This window comes from Anticarsia gemmatalis, chromosome 9 (genome assembly GCF_050436995.1).
Source record: "Anticarsia gemmatalis isolate Benzon Research Colony breed Stoneville strain chromosome 9, ilAntGemm2 primary, whole genome shotgun sequence".
Lineage (NCBI taxonomy): Eukaryota > Metazoa > Arthropoda > Insecta > Lepidoptera > Erebidae > Anticarsia > Anticarsia gemmatalis.
The window spans coordinates 3498886-3522702 of record NC_134753.1 but is presented as its reverse complement, the minus strand read 5'-3'; the positions used below and the strand labels follow the sequence as shown (position 1 = coordinate 3522702).

At 33.4% G+C, this 23817-nt stretch overlaps 2 protein-coding genes across 3 annotated transcripts in view; one reads left to right on the top strand and one right to left on the bottom strand.

Moving 5' to 3' along the window:
- Positions 1–9707, top strand: part of LOC142975604 (ATP-binding cassette sub-family G member 1-like) — a 62690-nt gene extending 52983 nt beyond the window's left edge. For both annotated transcript variants that reach the window (XM_076118549.1, XM_076118550.1), the window contains exons 6-11: positions 4489–4676; positions 5490–5643; positions 6717–6885; positions 7101–7201; positions 7530–7685; positions 8066–9707. In XM_076118549.1, coding sequence (XP_075974664.1) covers positions 4489–4676; positions 5490–5643; positions 6717–6885; positions 7101–7201; positions 7530–7685; positions 8066–8455 — 1158 coding nt within the window. In that variant the 3' untranslated portion in view covers positions 8456–9707. The remainder of the gene's footprint in view (positions 1–4488; positions 4677–5489; positions 5644–6716; positions 6886–7100; positions 7202–7529; positions 7686–8065) is intronic.
- A 92-nt stretch (positions 9708–9799) lies between these two features.
- LOC142975632 (nose resistant to fluoxetine protein 6-like) lies at positions 9800–23475 on the bottom strand. Its single transcript, XM_076118604.1, has 13 exons — positions 23255–23475; positions 21864–22209; positions 20526–20711; positions 19714–19793; positions 16084–16286; positions 14485–14599; positions 13774–13988; positions 12905–13098; positions 12255–12390; positions 11564–11750; positions 11026–11168; positions 10424–10532; positions 9800–10053 (listed from the first exon to the last, which is right to left on the bottom strand). Exons 1-13 carry the CDS (start codon positions 23436–23438, stop codon positions 9986–9988), a joined length of 2166 nt encoding a protein of 721 aa, XP_075974719.1. The 5' UTR covers positions 23439–23475; the 3' UTR covers positions 9800–9985.
- Between the last annotated feature and the right edge of the window lie 342 nt (positions 23476–23817).

The window sequence follows — 23817 nt, the reverse complement described above, 5'->3', positions numbered from 1 at the left end:
CTAGATTCACGTATAGATATGAATAACTACCTTTATGTTTTATTTCTCCCAAAGTTTAATCTAATAGCAGGTTATCTTTATTGTAGAAGATTATTCAAAGTTTCATTTAACTAGTCGGTTAGTCAATGCTTTGAATGGAATATAATTAAGCTCAGTTCAAAATCGTTCGATTCACATCTTTTAATAAAATGTCTATATCGTTTTTGGCAAAACCAGATAGAACGGAATATCGGAGGTAAGACTTAAACTAGAGTCCATATTTATGGTTCCAATACGTACCTATCCCTAACAATAAAATCAACCACAAAAAGATAAAACTAAAGAAAAATATAAAAGAATAAACAATACTTGACAAGCAAATGATGAGTATTTTGTTTGATTTGGGTTAGACCCTTTTACACTAACGCAATATGAAACAAACATGAATTCGCTTGACCATGCAAAGGTACATTAGAGATATTACAGAGTTTTCCTGAATCATTATTGTGTTTGAGGAAATTAGATAAAAGCAGATATCACTCTAGTGATAGAAAGGGTGCATTTTCGTTCCTACCACAGAGGACCTTTTAATTTGTTCTGTTTCTATTTTACCGCCAAATTTTACAAACGGCAGTGCTAAATCAATATAACTTACTGTATTTTAAGAACTGAATACAACGAAAAACGAGATTTTCTTTCTATCAAGCAACTAACTTCACCAATATTCTCAATACTTATTTTAACCAACAATCTCATATTTTTTTCAACAATTTTCTTCTAAAATTGTTACAACAAAACCTTACGATAACCAATACACAAAGCTCATAATCTGAAGCGAAGAACACCGATATCTACTGGAGTTTGGTCTAAAACATCGAAATATCAGCTACTGTAAATGACCCATTCTCAAACTCTGTAACTTTTACATAGCAATATTCATATTTCCTTATCGATACTGCTTTTAGTTTTGTCACTTATCTCCGAGAGAATATTCGTGTGTAACAGTAACTTATGTTTAGGCAAATAGTCGTATGTTACATCGTTTCGGTACGGCATTATGGCAGCTTTTAGGTGTTGGGAAGTTGGTCGTTTCGAGTCGTTTATGGAACGAAATATAAAAGAGAAGTATTGAAGAATTCCGATTTAGATAACTTGCATTTAAATTATAATGATAAAATAATATTATATCGTATATTTTCTCTCTTCAAGATAAAATCAATAAAATTTTATACTGAATCACTTGAAATGCTGAATATACATATGTTTAAAAAGATGCAATCTCCATTCAGGCACATTATTTTAAAGTAAAACTTTACTTAGCGTCACGCAGCTTCAATAAAATAAACTAGTAAACTTAATTTTAAAACTCGCTAACAAAAAAAATATTTATAATTTTATGCAAACAAAATTCAACCGTACAAAATCGGTAACCAAACGCTATTAAAAATCACGAAACACCGAAACGCCGAATGCAAATGAATGACAATTCACTAAAGGTTGTTCCCAGCGTAAACTGTACGTCAAACTGGACGAATTGACAGTAAATTTAATGGGTCGGATCAAAGCCACGATTGACGTCACACGGTACAAAGGTTTCGGTGTACAAAACGTGGACACACTACATAATTATATGTGTGATAGATTTTGGTTGAATCAGACACAAAGGGTTGAAAATATATGCAGCCAATCAATTTTGACTGTCTATCTAAGCGGTAGTTTGTTTCAGTACTGATGCGTGAATTATTTCCTTCGTCGCGTCGGTCGGGCAAAGTGGATATATCTCCATATTTAAACTACATGGGTCTAAAAACAATAGGGAAAACTCCCTCAATAATAATGCCCATTAAGATGAGGTAGTCCATCAAGAGCACCCGTTTGAATAGCACCTAGCCTTACTCACCTATTTGACAAGTTCTCTTCGTGGAATAGATGGATGTATAAGGTGGTCGATATAATGTTCACAACAAAATAATGTTTTTGTTTGTGTTCATAAAGTTCTATACCTGCTAACTTTACAAGGTATAGGTGCTACTTACATTTATTCAGTAAATACACAGACTATTGTTAAGACAGACCGTATTAGACCTTCGCGTGGGTGCTTAATACAACTTCACACAGGATATTAATAAGGCCCTAAATAACCCCTATTATTAAAAGGTCAACGCAAATTCTAACCCCTATTTACTTAGGTACCATAATGAGTTTTTGCGAAGCCATAAACTTTATAGCGAAGATATGTGTTCAACCCTAAAATGATGTCTCGATAATAGTCTGTCATAACTCCGAAGTGTTTCACTTAACCCTCCAGTGAGTAATGGTTCAGATATAAAGAGCTCTTACGTCGATTATTTTAAACTCGTATTTGATTTTGTTCGGTAAAATTATACTTTCATATTTTTGTATGAATAATTTGGTAACTTTAGCATGAAAATGGATTTTTAATTAAGTATTTCGGTGTTTGATGCTGTTTTGCATTATTGCGGTTTGTGGGCGTTCTGTGCTAATATGACTTTGAGTGGAGTAATGAGAGCTTAAAATGCCTCTGGAATTACTTAAAATACAGTTTTAGTTAATCGGGTTTCATTAGCTTGAAAGTCCACAATAAAACAGAGGTCCATTATTTCGTGGTATTATCTTATTAGCCCTTAAATTAACACTTTTATCAGAAACATTGAAATATTTATTGAATATAAATATTTCAGAATACGTGATATTTTGTGGTAACTCTCTTACTGAAATCTTTTTTATAAAGTTGTTTTTTTAGAAGAGAGATAAGTAATTTATATTTTAATTATGCATACTTATTATTATTTGCATAAGCCACGTCAAAGGCCTTACGGGCGGCTTGAACAACTTTAACACTAGGTTGACCACTAACCATATGGTTAAATTAATGAATTATTTGCTTCACTCTACATATCAATGTCGTTCGTTAATCGTTCTTTTAATATTCTAGTCTAGACGTTCACACAAACATATTTAGTACCAAAACTTACATTATTAAAATTCTGAAATAAAACCTAGTCATAGAATTCACATCGCTATTAAAGAGTTAGGTCTATCTAGTATTTAGTACTTAAACGAGTATTAGGTCTTCATATCGCCAAAGTTTGATTCAGTCGTAAAAACTTAGACGTTAACGTGTAATGTGCTAACATTTGCGTGAAACTTCAAACTACAGGTATGAGATAAAAGTGAATTGTTACAACTGTTTTGGAAATGTGTTTTAGACGTTCTAGTTATAGCTTTTCGTAATAATAGGCTTCTTGTTCTTTAATAATAAATGAGTTGGTAGGTACAACTTTAAGCTGTTGTCGGTTTTGTAAGCTGTCTGTAGTTTGAAAATTAGTTCCAGACACTATTATGATACAGTTATCATGTGATATAACGCACATCGACGTTATATCACAGTACACTATTCAATGGGTTTATCCAAAAACAATTACACATCTAGGATCAAGTATTAAAATGACGGCTCCATCAAATTAGTATTTTTAAGTACGAAGTAGGTATGTAAGAGGACTGCAGCTCCTTTTCGCAAATGCAAGTATATGTTATAACTCCCAATACTTGACCAAATGCCTGTCAATCACTGATGAAAAGACAGTGGTTGAAAGTACCAAACTTTCAACTAACTAGCGGCAGATGTTAGTTAGTTGGTAGTTTGGTACAGGCTACTTTCAAATTCAAAATAATAATCGGCTATGGCTTTATTCAATACGACCCATCTAGGTTACAATGTTTGCTAGCTGCCTACAGCATATTGCATTTAATTTAGTAATTCCAACATAGATCTACGTAAACTATTATCGCAACACGAATATTATCACAACGTATTAATTAGGTAATTAGTACTATAATCACCTGTTGCTAACCATTATTAGCAATATGCTGCTAAACTAACATCGGATTAATAGCAGGGAATTGCAATTTATTAGGAAGTACCGAATTACTGTATAAATTATATTGAACTGGTCGCAATTAATTTTGATGGTGATTGTACATTTCGATATGTGTAAATGATTTAAAGTGTAGGTACATTAGGTTTATTGAAACAGAACATGAGGCTAGCCGCTTCAAAACTTCGTCTTCTTCAGTAGGTACCTTTACCCAAATGGTATAAGACCCGTTGCATTATAATATTATGTGTACTAGTCGCGAGAGTTTAAAAACGTTAATCCAAATGGTTGTTATGACAAATGGAAACTACTTTTTTCAACTACACTGATTCATTTTCAGCCATAATAAGTGCATTCATTCGTCTAGCCATCTCCTAAATAGAGATATTTCCTATCAACATTTACCAGCTCTCCTTGGGTAGCTAAGCAAACCATTTATTATTATCAAATAAATATCATTGGATAACTCACATACTGTAATTTTTCAAACTAAGGAGCTTGTACTACGCTAGCCAAAAAACTGATAAACATACTTATATATTTCGAAAACATAGGCACTTATATAGATAAATTAGTAATCATTAAGCCTAAAACACGTTTTATTTCCCAGGGTGCTCCACAACTACTAGTACCATACATGGCTGAAGTCGGTCACATTTGTCCAACAACACACAACCCGGCTGACTTTGTGCTGGAAACTCTGGTCAGCAACGTTGAGTCAGCAGCGCAGTTAGCTGAGCTGTGCCAGAACGGGAAGCTGTGTAGAAAACTTGATAGAATGGCGGTTAGAGGTGGAAAGTAAGTAAATAAAGATTGTACTTAATAACGACTTCAATTCGAAAAATCATGAAGGGCATTCGTCTGCTAGTTTTATGAATGAATATTATTATCTAAGTAGTAATTTTGTGCCCATCATTGCCTTTTCTTAGTTACTTTTGTGGTAATTACTAGCTATACAAAAATATCCAAGATTTAATTTTTAACATAGTTCTTTGAGAAGAAAAAAAAGTAATATAATGAACTCGTATGTTATTATTTTGACGACATGAACGAATAAATCAAGAAAAACTTCCTAAATCAATATCCTACGTTGTTTCGCAATCTGTATTAAACATTTACGATAATAGTGCACTACCCACTATAAGCAGTGTTACGCTGACTCGGCTATAAAAAAACAGAATGCATCACACCCTTTACGTTGACGAGCCGATCGTAAACTTGAAATAAGGAAAGGGTTTTGCTCTGTAGTTCAAGGGACGGTAAAATAGTAAAAATTTGTTAGATCGATTTCCTCAAGTTGTATTTTACTGCTGTGCTTTAAGAGAAGCTAATCCTGATTTAGTAGTAGTAGTTTTCATGCTGCTTTTGGTAGTCTTGGGAAGAATGTCAACTAAAATATGTTTCTCCTAATACCTTTCGAATGAAATTCAACAATTTGCTGTCGTTACTATTGTTTCTTTAGGCCTTTTCATGATATATGAAATAAGTAACACATCTTCAAATATAGCAGATTTTTTATTAGCGTATGTTGTTTATAGAAAGAAAAAACGATTGAAAAGCGAAACACCAAACGAACTATGAAACTAACTAATTAAACCTTTTGTATTACAGAAGACCAATACTTCACTCAGACGAATCAGTACAAAGAATCTTCGTAGAACACGTGGCTAAAGAGCAGACGACGAAGATGGAGTTCCCTACGACATTTTGGACACAGTTCATGATTATAAGCAAGCGGATGTTTATACAGAATAGAAGGAATATGGTAAGAATTGTCATCAGACTTAAAGTCAATTCGTAAAAGTTTTATAATGCAATGTAAAGCTTAGATATCTTTGGAAGACACCTAGAGACTACGGATAACAACACTTTTAACTCAAAACCGAGTTACATCGTTAGCTCGTGAAAAAGATCAAATTAATATATTATTTACTCTAAATCAAATATATTATATACTCAACCTACTGATTTGTTTTCTAAGTAGCGCTTAGTTTTTCAGCTAACACAAAACATCCTTAGATTTTACACGGTTTTTGTCCATAACTGAGCAGGGAATGTTCTTTAAAGAACGAAGTACATTACCCCTGTAGAAAACTTTACCAAAGACGACCGTATCAGGTTTAATTTACCTACACTTAGTCAATATAACAGCGAATAATATAACATTATACTAACTCAATCAAACCAAACAATAGTTTGTTATTGTTTAAACTGTTTTCAATACAAACAGCCGTATATCAAAACGTTCAATCTAGAATCCAAGTATTCATAAACTTGGGAAGTAATTAGAAACCTACCTGTTCGTTGGCAAGGAGCCACGACAATACGAACAATACCGGATACAGTACAGTAACTTATAAGCGACGTATTTATGATACTATTACGTGTACGTCGTATATGTATCCTGTACAAATGCTAGATGAAATTTAGATGATATTGGAAGACATTTCGACTCGATGGTATCGAGTTTGTATCGATCAAATGTCAACCAGAACTTATTCATAGATATCTCGATACTTTTCTGCTAAAAAAGGTTCCGACTCAAACTGTGGACTGTAAGATTTTCGATTTTTTGCACAAATGCACTGGACAATTTGTGTGCGTGATTCATCAATCATTCAATCATGTCCAACATATATGGCGTGACTAACACGAGGGTGACTTGACTTTTGAAGTCCTATAGTCGCTTCATTGTAAACGCTTTCGTTTAAGCGTTTAAGTTCGTTTAATAACAATATAAAGAAGTACATAGATAGGGCTTTATAAAATGCTCCTGCGTCTCGAGATAATTTTATGGGTTTTATGTAGTAGGAGATGTTAATATATTTTCTATTACAGGTTTCAATTTGGATACAACTGGCGCATCACTTGGTATCAGCAGTACTGCTGGGCAGTATATTCTTCAATATAGGCAACAACGCCGCGGTGCCCGTAGTCAATTTCAAGTTCTGCCTCAGTTGTCTAGTGTTCTTTATGTATACTTATACTATGATACCTGTACTTGTTTGTAAGTATATTATGACATTTCTTTACAATTAGACTGATTCGATTTTTTTAATGTAGTTTCATTTTTAAGTTTTTGAGCAATACACATTATGGAATATCGATACCCTAAACCCTTGAATAAAATGACCTTGCCAATGATTTTGAATGCTTTTTTGTGATGTTTTTTATAACTTGAATGTCTCCAGATGAAATTAACTTTGGTTTTTTATATTCCAGTTCCATTTCAAGTGCGCTTACTACGTCGAGAGTATTTCAATCGATGGTACAGTTTGAAGGCTTACTATGCCGCTCTCTCTATATCTAGTCTTCCTATTATGGTGAGTAACGGGTTAATAAATCATAATAATCAAGAATACAATAACATACGTCTTTCATTTAATATGCTATAATTATATGCTTTCTGACAATAATTGTCATCAGAGGAGAGATTTCCTACCACTACCTATCAAAACATTGAATGATTTGACTTGAGTAATTTACCAGCGCCCCTAGCGCATTTTTAAGGAACATTTTTTGACGAGAGTACCACTATGTGTACGAAATTACTGAAGACTGTAAAGTTTAAACAATTAAAGAAAACATAATATTTTTTTAAGTATTCATTATACTTAGATCTTCTTACGTAATTTTTGCCATTTATTTCAGTTTATCCTCGGCATGTTGTTCATGGTGACGACATATTTAATGTCTGGTCAAATGCTGGAGTGGGACAGATTCGCCTTGTTCTCCGTCGCTGGGATACTGATAGCCTTCTGTTCGGAGGGGTTCGGGCTTGCCGTCGGCTCGGCTTTTAGTGTTACAGTGAGTATACTTAACGTTGATTATGTTATTTTATTTATATTGTAGCACACACTAACTTTTTTCTTCGATCAGCTAGCAATTAGAAAACTTTATTGAGCAGCCACCATTACTAAATATGCTACAACAGTGATATTTACAAATAAACATTGCATGCATAAAATAAATAGAAATAATTTTCAATAAGTAACTCGAGATCCTATCATAAGCACATAATAATATGCACCTAGCCAACGACCGACAAAAACGTACATATTATTTCAAATTCTACAGGAGAGCTTACGATCTCCAGAATAACAATTAATTTAAAGCATTAAATACATATCATCGTACTCCCCATTTTGTACCTGTTACTTTAAATACATACATGTTTTAATTTGCAGAACGGCTCCATAGTAGCTCCAGCCTGCGCGGCACCACTTCTCGCGCTGGCTTGCTACGGCCTAGGCTTCGGCCCTTACATCGAAGGTACAATGAAAGCACTAATGTCAGCATCTTTCCTTCGCTACGGCGTTGCATCGTTCTCCCTTGCTTTATACCAACACCGAACTTATATGGAATGTCCCGAAGACTTCTGTTTGTACTCCGACCCACAGTTAATCTTAAGAGATGTAGGTATGGAAGGTGATACTTATGCTTTCCAAATACTAGGTCTTGTAGTATTTAGTATAATACATAGAACATTAGCTTATATGGCTTTAAGGTATCGCCTCACAGCAGAATTCTCGAATAGATTCATGACTTATGTTAGCAAAGTTTTGAAGCATAGATAAATGAGGTTTTGAGATGTTAGGATATTATTTATGTGTCAGCTTTTGAAGCAAGTAAATGCAAGTTATTAGTGCATTTTTAGAAAAAATTGTATGCAAGTTAGTTGCTGTGTGGATCTGTGTTGTATTTTTGATGCAAGTATGTAGATGCGCTTTCACAAAATTGGTCTATCTTGCATCTACTTGCATTTGACATGCAAGAGGTTGAAAAAAAATTGAATCTTCATTAAAAATTGGTAATTAAAATTTAATAGATTATTTTTTATGTGATAAAGTTGGGAGCGGGAATTTTAGATACAAAGATAAGATCTTTACTTAGATATGTTTATAAGAATAATACGTCACGTATTAAGGTATCTGTGATAGCTAAAATAGTTGTGACTAGACAATATTTTGTAGAAAATTTACATAAATTATTGACAAAAGAAAAATAAAGCAGAATGTTACTCTTGCCTTAAAGAAACTGTTTAGTTCAATTGCACGTTCATTAATATAATGTCGAGTTGAATTTTCCTTTGAATTTAATGTTGTCAATAATTTATGAACTTACCTTATATTTTTTGTCAAAAGCCACGGCAGTATATTAAGTAAAATGAAATTATTTATGTAATAAATAAGGGGTTCTTATGTAAATAGGAAAATGTTTTTTAAGAAACAACAAATACCTACTGAAGATTAAATAAATCTTATAATTAACAAGGATTGTAGAAAATAGAGATATTTTAAACATTTAACTGAGCAACATAAGATTTATCGTTCTATATTGAAGATAAAAGTGCAGATATAAAGCATATGACACTAATGACAGTAAATCGATGTTATCGATCGAACGTCAATTTTCGATTCACTTCTATCGATAATCGAATACTAGGTAACTCGATAGATAGCCACCGAAGCATAGTAGGTTAACTTTTATTCTGAATAAATCTCAATATGAAGAACATTTGTTCGTGGCAATGCTCAATATGTGTGAAATATTCTCTTTTTGTTACACGATGGGTAATCGTGTATTAGGTAAAGGTACTAGCAATAATATATTGTATATACTTATAATAAATGAAAAATATATTTTAAATATAAAAGTATTTTATTTCTGTACAACTTAACATTAATTTAAAGTACACATATTGACACGGCAAATAACGAATTTTATAAAAGTAAATTGAGTTCTTAAAAACGATAGGAAAAGGTGTTAACACAACTATTATTGGCAACAGGAGGAATAATACCTTTTATTGAACAAGGCAGGGTACGAATTCTACCGGTAGTAGATGACTACTACCGGTAGAATTCGTACCCTGCCTTGTAAATATCAAGCCAAATATCAAACATAGGATCAAATACCACTAAGAGAATGATCTCTTAGTGGTATTTGATCCTATGTTTGATATTTGTTTTCAATAATATACAAATCTAAATCCTTGAGATAGGAATTAACGCTACAAGCTACATACAAACTAGGAGTATTAAAATCTAAATAAAAACTAGCATAACGAAACAAGACAAATAAATACGCCTTACATTAAATTCATGTTAAAGTTGCGTTTTCTTTTCTTCAACTTCGGCATGTTCTACTACCTTCACCGGCGCTTTCTTGACACCTGCAATGGATATTAAATAATTTAAATACAAAGGAAGATTTATTTCTCTTCTCTTATCTCTTCCTATTTTAGCATCGCATTCAGTAGTCACTTTAGGGGTATATTTTCAGATTAAAACATTTTAACAATAATCGTACGGAAATTGCACTCTCTTTGCGGGTTAGTCCAAGTTGCACTTGGCCAGTTAGTTTATAGTTATAGAAAAAACGGTTCATAAATAAGCTAGCTGAAATTTTTAAAACTATAACTATACTCACAGTACCCTTGATTACAAGCATGCTAAACAGTGCTATAGCAATAATTAACCTTCAAGATAGTTAGTTAGTTTATCTATAGTTTCACTGTAGTTATCTTGTCATGGTGAACTTACCTCCACCCAAGAAGTGCTTGATCAGGACTGAACAAGGAGAGTCGACTAATATTGTCACGACGAACGAAACGAACACAGCTAAACCAAAGTCAATGAAGAACTTTAGAACCTGTAACACAAAAACAATTCGATAAGAAATATAACAATAAAGAATTTGAATTATTTTTAGAAAAGTGACATCTATGGGATTTTGATGTAACTATTTTGTTCAATTGTTTTGATGGCACTCCAAACGCTTTTTAGTTACTGTATGTACCTGATAGATAGCGTTAAGGATGAAAAGTGGTAGTTAACATAAAAAAAATGTATTATCATAATACATTACATTATAATATAAGTAAAACCAACACAAAGGTTCAAGTTTATTTCAAAGTCGGTCTAATATCGTATAAGTAACAAACATTGCGTATACTTAGTTCTAGGAAAATATTAAAGATGGCATAAGCTACGTTTTATTTAACTTAGTACCTATTACCAGTTGTCATTCATTAAAATTCTAGTTAAACTTTTTTGTACGTACTCAGTTTTGATAAACTGCCTATATAAACTGAAACTAATTATATTAAATCTTTCATTAGTAGGTATACCAAACAGTCACTTACCGAGAAAGGTACATTAAAGAAGACAGGTGCGACCGGCATGGCGTTGACGACGAAAATCATCGGGTAGTGAGTTATGTACATCGCGTACGACAAACGGCCTAGGACCTTCCACATACGCAGGCATAGGATCCAGTTGATTATACCTGTAGGTATAACATACATATTAAGGACTTAGTTGATATTTATAATTACTTTTAGAATGTTTAAGTTACTTTTATTGAGTCCTGAAACTGTGATAAGAAATATGGTAACCATCGCTTTTGGGGAAAAACTATTAACGCTATAAGCAGAACTTGCAAAATGTATTTGTAATGGACACAAACCAACAATCATCTATTGATAAGTGTCGCTTATAAGTATGATTTGTCTAAAAAATTTGGAATGTGGTTCAAAAAGATACTGATTTAGACGTGAGTCAAGACTATGTTAAGTTAAGCAATTATTGATGACAGCTTAATAATATTTTCTTATTAGTAAATTGACAAGAACATTGATGTATTAATCAATTGATGAAAACAAAATTTAAAATACTACATACCTCCATAACCATGAACACACGCGAATATCATCCATCCGACCGCCATAGCCCAGCCGGGCCTCATGAACGAGTTGATCATACTATCAGCGACCTGGTTGTCCCAGTCCAACTGCATTATTGGGTACGACGAGTAGATCGTCAGAAAACCTATAGCCGCTGAACACACCCAAAGGATTGTTGCTGATATCTGTGAAAGAAAAGTTATTATAATGGAGGCTGCCCGTGACTTCGTTCGAGTGGAACCCCTTCCCGTGTAAATCCCGATCCCTCGGGAACTCCGGGATAAAAAGCCTATGTGTTATACTGGGTTTTCAGTTACCTACGTACCAAATATCATAGTAATCGGTTCAGTAGTATTTGCGTGAAAGAGTAACAAACATCCACACATACATACTCACAAACTTTCACATTTTTAATATAAATAGAATATTCTATTTATGTTTTTGTTGAAAGGCAGAACACCAACATAATGTCAATTTTAATTCAGATTCTCATATGCACTTTGTTCTATTTTGTGTCAAATATTTAGGATTCAAAATTAGTTCTTTATAAACTCACTAGGGGCGCTGATAACTTTTTTCATATAAATACTCCCAATAACCGAAAATCGTTGTATATAAAGACTTGGATAGTCGTAGAAATACTAGTGGTCTTTGATTATATATGTTTTAGAAACTTTTAACTTCCTTACCTTAGATACAATAACTTTCTGTCCCCGATAGATAGACAGTAGGTATCCGAATATTAATCCTACGAAGAAGGGCGAAGCTCTCGTTAAGGTGTTCACGTAGTAATACATAATATATCGAGGCTGGTCATCTGGACGACTGAAAACAGAAAAAAGAACATACTGAAAAAACTGTTATATTTTCTGTTTTTCTGTAGTGTATAAAGCTTTGATGGAAACGTTGGCTAGATTCTTGAGTTTTGGTTTGGAAGGGTGCTTCATATTAGGCAGAACGGCAGACAATTATCTTAAAAAAATTTTGGCTTGAAATTAGGGACTGACTGACTAGCGCAACTTCGCTTGTATCACATAAGAGAGAATGGGTCAAAATTATCCCCGTTTTTATTTCATAAAAAAACTGTTACTCTGCTCCTATTGGTCGTAGCGTGATGATATATGGCCTACAGCCTTCTTCAATAAATGGGCTATCTAACGTTGAAGATTTTTAAATCGGATCAGTAGTTTCTGAGATTAGCGCGTTCAAACAAACAAACAAACTCTTCAGCTTTACATAATTAGTATAGATATAATGAAACTCCAAAGACTTTTGAACCCACTAATCTTACCTCCTTACTGCACACTTAGGCATCAAGCAAGCATTATAGTGTACTTACGAAGGTATAATAGGCCCGGACGGGAACTCATTAATAAAGTTATACACAGTAGAAGCAGTCAATGCAGCAATGAGTCCTCCGAACAACGCGATCCATGAGAGACGTCGTCTCCCTGTCAGTACCCATACTAAAATGATGGGCGATAGAATATGTAGTTGGATATCTATGGCTAAGTACCACGAATGGGCGAGACACTGAAATAAAAGAAATAACTTGATAAAATAGGTTCTTAAAAGAAACGAATAGGCTTCTACGCAAATGGTTTCTGATAAAGTACTATCGGCTGAAATTATGTGTGTATTCAAAACAATTGCTTGCTTAACAATGAAGTAAAAAATTGTTAGAAAAAGTTTCACGCTTTTGAAAGTCTTTAAAGCAGTTCTAGAAGGTATGCAATTTCCAGCCCACACTTTTCCTACGCGGTGAAATTCTAATCTTTTGTTCTTCTCAATTTTTAAAAGACCTTCACCAAACAGCAATACAGTACTCAGTTACATTTATTTATTCATCGAACCCACAACCTACGGTTAGCAAATACTACCTGACCCGCGCGACTTCGCTTGCGTCACATAAGAGAGAATGGGTCAAATTCTTCCCCGTTTTTTACTGGCACTCTGCTCTTATTGGTCGTAGCGTGATGATATATAGCCTATACCCTTCCTCAATAAATAGGCTATTATCTCACACTGAAAGAATTTTTCAAATCCGACCATTAGTTCCTGAGATAAGCGCGTCAAACAAACTCTTCAGCTTTATAATATTAGTATAGATTAATCGAACCCACAACCTACGGTTAGCAAATATAAGCTACCATATTCACTACGTACATCTCGCAACACAAACGTCATCAAAAAACAATGAATACTCACCATATGATTGGGGTTCACAAAATTCTGTATATGCAGTAGAGTAGACCACCAGTACACTCGGCATCTATGCGTGTGGTCCAATACCACTGACCAAAACGGCCCGTCCACTATCCAGTTGAGGAATGATATCTGAATGAGGATCATGGCAGCTAGTACCGGGAATATCCGAAGTAGACGGTTCAGGTAGAATAAGTGGAGATTCTTTAGGAGTTTCACTGTAATCAGAAAATTTACGGTTATATAAGACATGCAAAGAAGACAATAGAGAGGGTTGGAAATAAATGAGCTTTAGTCCTGGAGTAAAGCAATTTGGGTAAAAAGGATGATATTTAGTTATGCCTGATAATATTTGAGAGACAAATCGCAGTTATTAATTTTGTTGATTTTACAAAACGTCTTATTAAGGCAATAGTCACCCAAATAGTAATATCATGTAAATCGATACCGACATGGCGATGTTGCAACTACATCGTCTTGAGTATCGATAACGCACAATTTGAAACATTACAATGACATGCTTAGTAATTAAAGTATGTAAGATATCCAACCAAAATCATAAATGTAAACAAGGAAATGAACTTGGCTTGACACGCAGCCGCGTGTCTAGATTCACATATTGTAAGAATAAACAGATATCGTCGTTTGCCAATGAAACAACTTAAAAATATTCAATTAATATCAGAATGGCGTCAATAAAAACGGAATACTTACTTGGCTTTACTTTTCCATGTGTAGTGTATACTAGAAGCAATCCACTGAGCATAAAGAACGTATCCACAGTAATAGGCGCGGCTGTGATCCAAACTGAACTTAGAGACATCATCCACTGTAAATAAAAACGTATTTCATACATAAATTTGTTTGAAGTACCAGTAGGTTATATAAATATTCCTCCTGTGTTTTGTGTTAATACAGGTTAAATAAAATTTAAAGAGTTCAGATCGGCAGTTCATTCGGACTGAAAATAAGTTACATCAATAGCTTTTGTTGGATTTAATAATCTTTCTTATATGAACCAAATAAAAACCCGCTTCTACCGACTCTTTTCTTGTGATATTTAAATAAGTGGAATTTGCACAGATGATATATTTCTATTACTTCTATAACAACAAATACTAAAACACAATGAAATAAATATTTAGTGAGAGCGGGTCCTATAGAGCAAACGTGTTTTTTTGCATGAGCACTATATTTAATTTCCCTTGTTCTTATCATAGAATAAATCATCAGTAGTTGAGTATATGCCTACTGCCATCTAGTAGGTACATTTTTATTCTCTCATTAGTTTCACAGGTAGAAATTTTCCTATTCTGAACGACCAGTAATGAAACTGTTAATACAACGTGACGTACGCTAAAATCCTATTACTAGATAATAGTATTCTTATCATAATAATAGTTTTGCAATCTATATAATCTGATTTAATACGTGAATTGTCGCTGTAGTTGTTTACTTAGATTTATTTTTGAGTGTATAGATATATAGTATCTTTATTTTCGATAGAGATTATTGCTAGACGATACAAATCGACTTATCTTAGTAGTAGTTTTGGACTATGAACGTAAACGATAACGATGATTCAATAGTCAATTACACAAATAATTGCAATATATGTTTTTGAAGCCTAAAATCAATAACTGATAACTGAACACAATACAATAGTTAAAGCTATTTAAAAAAATATACGGGTAACATCTATTCTTTCAGCATATTTATTTATTAAAAAAGTATATTTTAAACTTTTATGATGTTAAACCTAACTCACGAACCTAGAAGCAAAGCATTTCTATATTTTAATATATGTTTGATTTTGGTCTTAAAATTTTTTCATGGCAATTTCATAAAAATTGGTAATCGGTTGAGCCATCAAAGCGTAACAGATGCATTCAAAATATTAATAAAAGTAGGAATACTCCAGACTCAATGGGCACCTTTACACGCTCTATCGTGCGTTCTTAGGAGCGTACATACAGGATTACGCACGGGAAAGATGGCGCGCTCTTCGCTCGTGATCTTTTTCGCGTGCTTTACAGACGAGCGCGGCGCACATTCTTTCCTTTCTCCTTGCACACCCTTTAAAACCTAATGAACCGTGTACTCATTTGTGATTCTTGAAGCCAAAGAGATTTTATTACAAGTTCATACATGCTATAATGCGAAAAGACTTTTTCCCCGACTTAATACGCGCGCTCTTTCACGCGCGATTGTTGTATCATGCACGATAGAGTATGTGTGTAAAGGCGGCCATTGACTAACCTCACACTTGTCTCGTGAAAAGTAGCAACAGTATTAGATATCTTAATACTTTACCTGAACAGCATCCAAAGGATTAGCCATAATCCCACTGGATACTTGGTTCACGAAGGTATGTCCGATGATGACCCACATCATGGCAAAAGAACGCACTCCGTCCAAACATTCTATCGCGCCCGGTACTGGGTTATACGTAACTAGGCGTCGCGTATTCGTATATACGGAGAAGGATACGCCCAGTTTGTTGATTTTCTTTGGATCTGTGAATTAAAAATATGATTAAAACTTGGCTGGAACTAAGTTGGATTATATTATCGTTTGCTGTACGTCAATTAATAAACTAACCCTCTTATTCATAAGCATACTATAAACCTATTTTAGTTAAAAAACTACTATAATATGTTTTCTCTTTTTTATTTCGCGTAGGAGTGAAGGAAACAAAACTCTGTATAAGCCTCTCATAACTTCATATATTTTTATGAATTTATGGGTTAGAATTTAGAGTGTCTTCTAAATATAAGAAAGTAATAAGTACTATTTGTGATCAACTCAGTGTGGGCCAGTTCATCACTTTCTTAAAAGTATAAGTAGTTAAAGGTAGTCAAGATTAGAAGATTAAGAAAGAATTTCAAAAATAAGTTGAAAATTTCGTCGGGGAAATAATCCTAAAATGTCGATAGAAATAACTTGTAAAATTGTCACCTGCGTTTTTAAGAAACAATAGACAAAGAATTATATATCAAGATCTCCATTACTAAGCATATTTTAATTTGTTATATAAATTGTAGTATTTCGAAAATAAAGAAATTATCATTACGAAATCTATATTTTCCATTACGCGTGCGTATTTTTCCTTGTACAATCTAACAACACGTGCGAACTCCGTCATAAAGGATTAAAACAAAGACATTAAGTTTTAAAATCAAGACTATCAATATTCGTGATTAACTCATGTCATACAACCATCATTATCGCGGATTTATGTTCCATACGTCGCTGATTTCTATCAATCTATACATCTAATTAGGATTGATGATATTTTTTACACGCAAATTACTATTAATTGTTTTTACAAAAGTGAATGGAATTTCCTCTACTTCCTTCCTAATTTAGAGGTATTAGATAATATTGATGAAGCTACAAGATTACGTACACGTACACGCATCATGTACACGTAGTCACGTGCACTAAATTGCGTATTGGAGAGTTCGTTTGAACATTCAATCTATGCGTGATACCCGACCGCGAGTTGAGTACCTAGTTTTCATTATTTTTTAGGCATTTATTATTTTATCTTACATCAAACTACGGAGTAAGTGGAAATCAGCAAATTTAAAACAAGTATTATTTATTTATGAACCCGCATTTGGCCAGTGTGTGGTCTCAAGTAGTGTTCGACCGAATGTTCGGTTTTTTAACGGCCGAAACGCGAATTTCGGTTTAGTTTCGTTTTCGACAACAAAACCTGCCGAAATACTGCCGAAACCTAAAAGTGCATTCGGGAGATTTTGAGCTTGATCGGCCATCGGCGCGTTGAATTAATGATTCCTATCCATTTATCTTAAATTGATTGATTTATATATTGATTATAAAAGCAGTTATTTTTATTTTCCCTCAAAAATGATCCTTGTAAGGAAGTTTCGGTTTCGGTATCGGCTGAATCTGAACTGTTGCCGAATTTCGGTTTCGGTTTCGGTCGGACACTAGTCTCAAGGCCTAACTCTTCTTTGATTACGGGAGGAGACCCTTGCTCAGCAGTGGGACAGTACGGTATTAAAATTTATTTATTTATTATTTAGTAATCTAATAGGCGACATGGTAAAAATACGTATGAATTTGATCGCATTTAACCCGGACTTGAAGCGTAGTTCTAAAAATACTTTAGATTAATAGATTAGCAGACTTAAAGGCTAAACAAAAATGCAGTTGTTACTATCAATCATTATCTATTTGGTAGACGGTTTTAAATATCAGATTTAAATCCTTTTGCGCCCAGTAACCGAAAATATAAAAAAATCTATACTAATACTAATCTTCTAAAGCTGAAGAGTTTGTTTGTTTGAACGCGCTAATCTCAGGAACTGCTGGTCTGATTTGAAAAATTATTTCAGTGTTAGATAGCCCATTTATCGAGGAAGGTCATAGGCTATACAGCATCACGCTACGACCAAAAATCATGGGGAAAGTAAAGTAGTTACTCTTATTAGGTCTCAACAGGTGTGCAGTTTTAAAAGGTACCTATGTTATTTTTTTATCAGACGTCATAAAAACAGAATAAGGGGACCAGATTATTTTGATAAAGGCCGAATCAAAAATGATAATAATCGGAATGATAAGCGGAAGGTATTGTGAGTAATGAGTTTATTATTTTGCGTGTGAATTTAATTGTTTATGAATTCGTTGTAATTGCTTCAATAAGTTGAATCACTAGATTGGAACGCTTCAACTTCATACATATATTCTAAAATATAAAAGGATATAATAGCGAGAAATTTAAAGCACTTTCGTATGTCAAGACAACATCGATCAAATAATAGAGGAGTAATAACCAGAGCGGCATTACATTACATTTTTAAATGTAATGTTTACTGACAAATCATCACTACTGCCCGGTTTCTGAGTACATCTAGCGGTAGTTTATCTTTTCAATAGTTTTTTTTTTATATAAGTTTAAACGCTATTGAAAAGATAAACTACCGTTTAATGTACATCAGAAACCGAGGGTACAGGTTATAAAAAAAGACCCCTTGCCGCGTATGTTAGCAATAATTAGGGAACAGATTTTCATATGGTTTCGCCAATAGACAGAGTGATTCCCAGACGTTTAAGAGTATAATTTATAAATGAATTGTGTAAAAGTAGCTGCTTTAACCGAGCGAAGCTGGAGCTGATCGCTAGTTGAATAAATTGAAATGTTAATAGGGATACTATATACAAAGTCCTGTATCGTTGGCCAGTTTCAATGAAACTGACCGCCGTAACCGTAACGGCAAGGACATTATTATAGGCACAGAAAAACTCGCATATAAAATTCCTATTTAATTTAATAGGTCATTGCTCATACATCAATAAGGATTAAAAGCTAAGTTATCAAGGTAATCGGATAATTCATTGAAACGTTTTTGTATATCTCACAGTCATTCAATGTTGCGATAGTGCGCAAATTCTTCACACAATGATAACATACCAACAGCTGTGCTTTGTTATTTCTTTGTTTATACTTATTGAACTGACTTTTTCTTTCCATATTTTTTTCCCGTGTCTTAAATACAATTTTACAACACCAATAAGTTATCAGTCGAGCCGTTCTTGATTTTTGGCAATAATTTTGATGGGAAAATTGGTGTTGGTCTCCATATCCTGGTCTTTTACCAGGTACAAAGGCGATCGAAGAGGATAAAAAGTATTCTATGTCTAACTCCTAGTTCTAAGTTACCTCTGCATAAATTTTCAGCCAAATCAGTTCAGCCATTCTTGGGCTATAAATAGTATATAACTAACACGACTTTTTTTTGTTCATATAGTTTACAAAGTTCGTATCCTGAGAAGACTAGACAAGGCACACTTCTTCCAATAGAAAATTAAGTAAGAAAAACTTTCAATTTGATTATGAAGATAAACTTGCCATCTAACTAGACTATAAGTAGATTGGTTACAAATATAAAAATAAATGTGTTGTGTACTCACCTTTCCTCAGGAAAACATTGTGACGAACATCGTAAGCTGTACTCAATATGGCTAGCGACAGGATAACTGCAAATATAACTCTGAAATAAAGAAAACAAAGGTGACTTCTTATAATTAAAATAAACTATCATGTCAGAAACTCTTATCAATTGTTTATCGATGGTTTAAAAAAAGATATAACTAGCTGACCCGCGCAACTTCGCTTGCGTCACATAAGAGAGAATTTTCCCCGTTTTTGTAACATTTTTCGTTGCTACTTTGCTCCTAATGGCCGCAGCGTGAAGTTATATAGCCTAAAGCCTTCCTCGATAAATGGGCTATCTAACACTGAAATAATTTTTCAAATCGGACCCGTAGTTCCTGAGATTAGCCCGTTCAAACAAACGTAATATTAGTATAGATAATGAAAAAGCGAGAATTTTGTGATTTGTTGCTTATCTAAGTAGTAATCTTTTGAACCTGTATGAAATATGACAAGTATTTGAAACTCAATAACCATATTGAAAGTTACATTATACCTTGACCAGATAAGCGTTATAATTTTAACCTATACTGTTCCATTTTTCGGCAAAGGTCTCCCTCAAACTCCTCACACTTTATTTCGGAGAGTTTCGACTATATCCCACCAAGCTGGTCTAATACGGGTTCACGGGGGCCAGAGCTTCCTTCGTTAATCAAAAGGATGGGCCGTGAGCAGGTAAGGTTAGTTTGGAGTCCTATTATGATATTGGACCCCCATACACAGTGTACTGTAAAACTCAAATAAAACAAATCCTAGCCTTAAGAATCAAATAAAACTATTCAATACTTACACAGCAACATAGTCTCCCGCAACCCAAGGCTTGTCATTAGGCAGTCTACAGAATTGCTCTCGATAGTTCAGACCAAGTTCCGACGCGTTCACGATATTTCGTAGAGCGTTCTCTGTAGAACATGCTTTTGGTATGCAGACTGCTAGGCGGAGTGACGTGCCAGCCAGTTGACTGTCATCGGCAACTCTGCAAAAAATATATAAAATATTGTTGTAATTTTCCTGCAAAGAAAACATTGGCACTAACAAAATAACAGTAATCTTATACGACTAGTATTTCGGAGACAAAACAATTTAATGTTAATTAATCGAAATTAAATACGTGCAAGTGTATTGAATAGATAAACTACCGCTAAATGTACTCAGAGACTGGGAGTTAGTCATTATAAAGGAACAAAGTTACTAATCTTTTTTAAAGACAATCGGAGACTTTCCAAGTACCTACTATCTATTTAGTCATAAGACAACGATACGACTTTCATATGATTAAACGCATAATTTTTCTTCAGCATTTTCCTTGATGTTAATCATAATATTACCAATTAGCTTATCACTTTCAGAAACCAGGATGGAGGACTTGAACTTTGGTAAACAGCGTAGGTATCATTTTCTTTTGATAAGATTTATATCAATAGAAAACATATTGCTAAGGTAACGTGACGAATGCATAAAAATATACCTATTGGAGAGAATTTAGGAAAAGCGAAATAAAAAATATACTTAAAAAGCGAACACCATTTAAAATAGACTACAAATTAGAATATATCAAGAAAGATTAGACTAGAAATTAGAGCTACAAATTTAATACGTTTAGGCAGATCACAAACTGCAGAAAGCCACCCAAAACATAGTATGGACTTTCTAAGAAATAAAGTGATGTTACATTTTAATCGATATTAAATGCATGCTAAATGGAACTGAAACGCGATGAGTATTTTAAAGGTAATTCCGCTAGCGATAAAGACTGATTTTAATTGGTCTACGCGTCGGGTGACAAATAAGGCGTCGTAATCTTTAAGATTAAGTAAAGCGCTAGACAACTAATCAACCAAATTCCTAAAAATCCGTATTACGTACACGTTTCACCAAATATCGGCACAAAACAATAACCCTCTTATTCATAGACACATTATAATTTTAGTTAAACTACTACAATATGTTTTCTCTTTTTCATTTCGCTAAGGAGTGAAAGAAACAAAACACTTAGAAGCCTTTCATAATTTCATATATTTTTATGAATAAGAGGGTAAGTGTATGACCGAGTCTCTCTTCTCTATCCTGTAACAGAGCGTCAAATTCCTTACAATCAGAACAGACAGAATTTAAAAAAAAAACTTACCTAGAAATCCTTGTATCGACTTTCCCACCAACAAAAGCGTCTATTTGACTTTTCCTCACATTATAATCCTCCAAGCCTTTGATCACTTTGTCACTCAATCTACTAGTTCTACTCTCCAATTCTGGCCATGGGAAGTCTGGCCAAGGAATATCTGGCCATGATGGGAATTCTGGCAACTCTGGCCAGTTGATGTTTTGATTTAATGGCACTTCTACCAGGCAATATTTCCCTTCAACAACTGAATCGGGGATTTCTTTGCTAATGCCCAAACATTGGTAGTAGTTTCCCAGGTCTAATGTGTTCCCGGTTATAATGCCTCTCGGAGTTCGGATTCCAGCGTCTAGGACTGTAATAGAAAGAAAAATGCTTTTAATTAGAAAATATTACTTACTGACTTCATTGTTTCTTTACGCGCTACGTAGGTATCAATCAATGTGTAAATCAGTACTCATTCATAGTAAGAAGGTTCTTTCGGACGTTTTAAAAATTAATTTACCCTTACCCTAGGGTAAGATTTTATAATTAATTTTATAATTATAAAATCTTACCCTAGGGTAAGATTTTATAATTATATATAATTAAGCAGATATGTAAAGAAAGGAAAAGTATAATTATTCGTATTTATACTCGAACTGTATTAGATATTAATTCAAAATTGACTTATAGAAAACCAGGAAAGACATATGTATGAAAACGCATTTTAGGACGCCATATTTATAGTGTGTCCTACCTCATACCCATAGGCATAAAATGGTCGTGAGTATACGTAAGTGCGGAAAACGGAAACGACATTGTTTCAAAGGTTAACAAAGTTATAACAATAAACAGATTGCGTATTGAGTTATTAAAGTTTATAGTATCGCTATAAAGTTACACAATCTCTGCTTATCTCGTACAATTATGTAGTAAACGTATAATTGTGCAACAAGCTGTTGTAACTAATAACAACAAAACAGATGATTCATATTTTTATCATGGTTTCTTTTTCAAATACCTGGCGTTTTAGGATAAAATTTCGTACATGGGATAAAAAATATTTTACATGACCATTAGGAATTTTTGAAAATGGGTGGTTTAAAAAAAAGATAAAGTATGAGCAGAAAAATAAGCCTGAATAAAATACAGGATACGATTTAATTCATTGGAAACTGTACTTCGAAACTAGACAAGTTATGAACATTACATTTTCCATCATATGGATTTTGTAATATTAAAATATTTTTTATATGAATTTAAATCTATTGTTTCGAGAGAAGCATGAAAATATTGACAAAATGAGTTCTAGAAGACGGTGCAGTATCCTAAGAATTGCTAATTTTTATATGAAATAAGATTACTACACTAACGTTTTGTGTACAATAATTTAGTTCATAGAAAATTATTTTACTCACATGTCAACATAAGCTCCGTATCATTTTGTAATATAAAATTCATTTGTTCATCACACAATTCTGGATCTAATACACTTTCATAGAGATTCAAATCTAATCCATATTTATGATCAGGTACATTTAAATCTAAATAAGCGCTAACCAACGCATTCGTCGATATCAAACAAAATAAAATTAAAAACATTGTGATTTTCTTAACATATTATTCCGACCAAAACTGACCACTGATCATCACTAAATAGTTCATTTATAATTAGTTAAATCGTAGATTTTCAATCTAATCAATTTGATTACTCATAGTTCGATAAAAAATAGATTATAATTGGTTTTACACTAATCGAGTTAGGAACAATTCGATAATTAATGATAAAAATGATTGATATTCATTGAAAGTACTCTGACACGCTACTCTGTGTGTTTTAATTGGACAATAAACGAATAGCTCCGATTTAGAAGCTGAATCAAGTGTTTATTCTGGAAGATACTAATATGTGGTCTATCTAAATACAAACAAATAATATCAGACAATATCATCACTTAATAAATAATTGAACTACTACTTG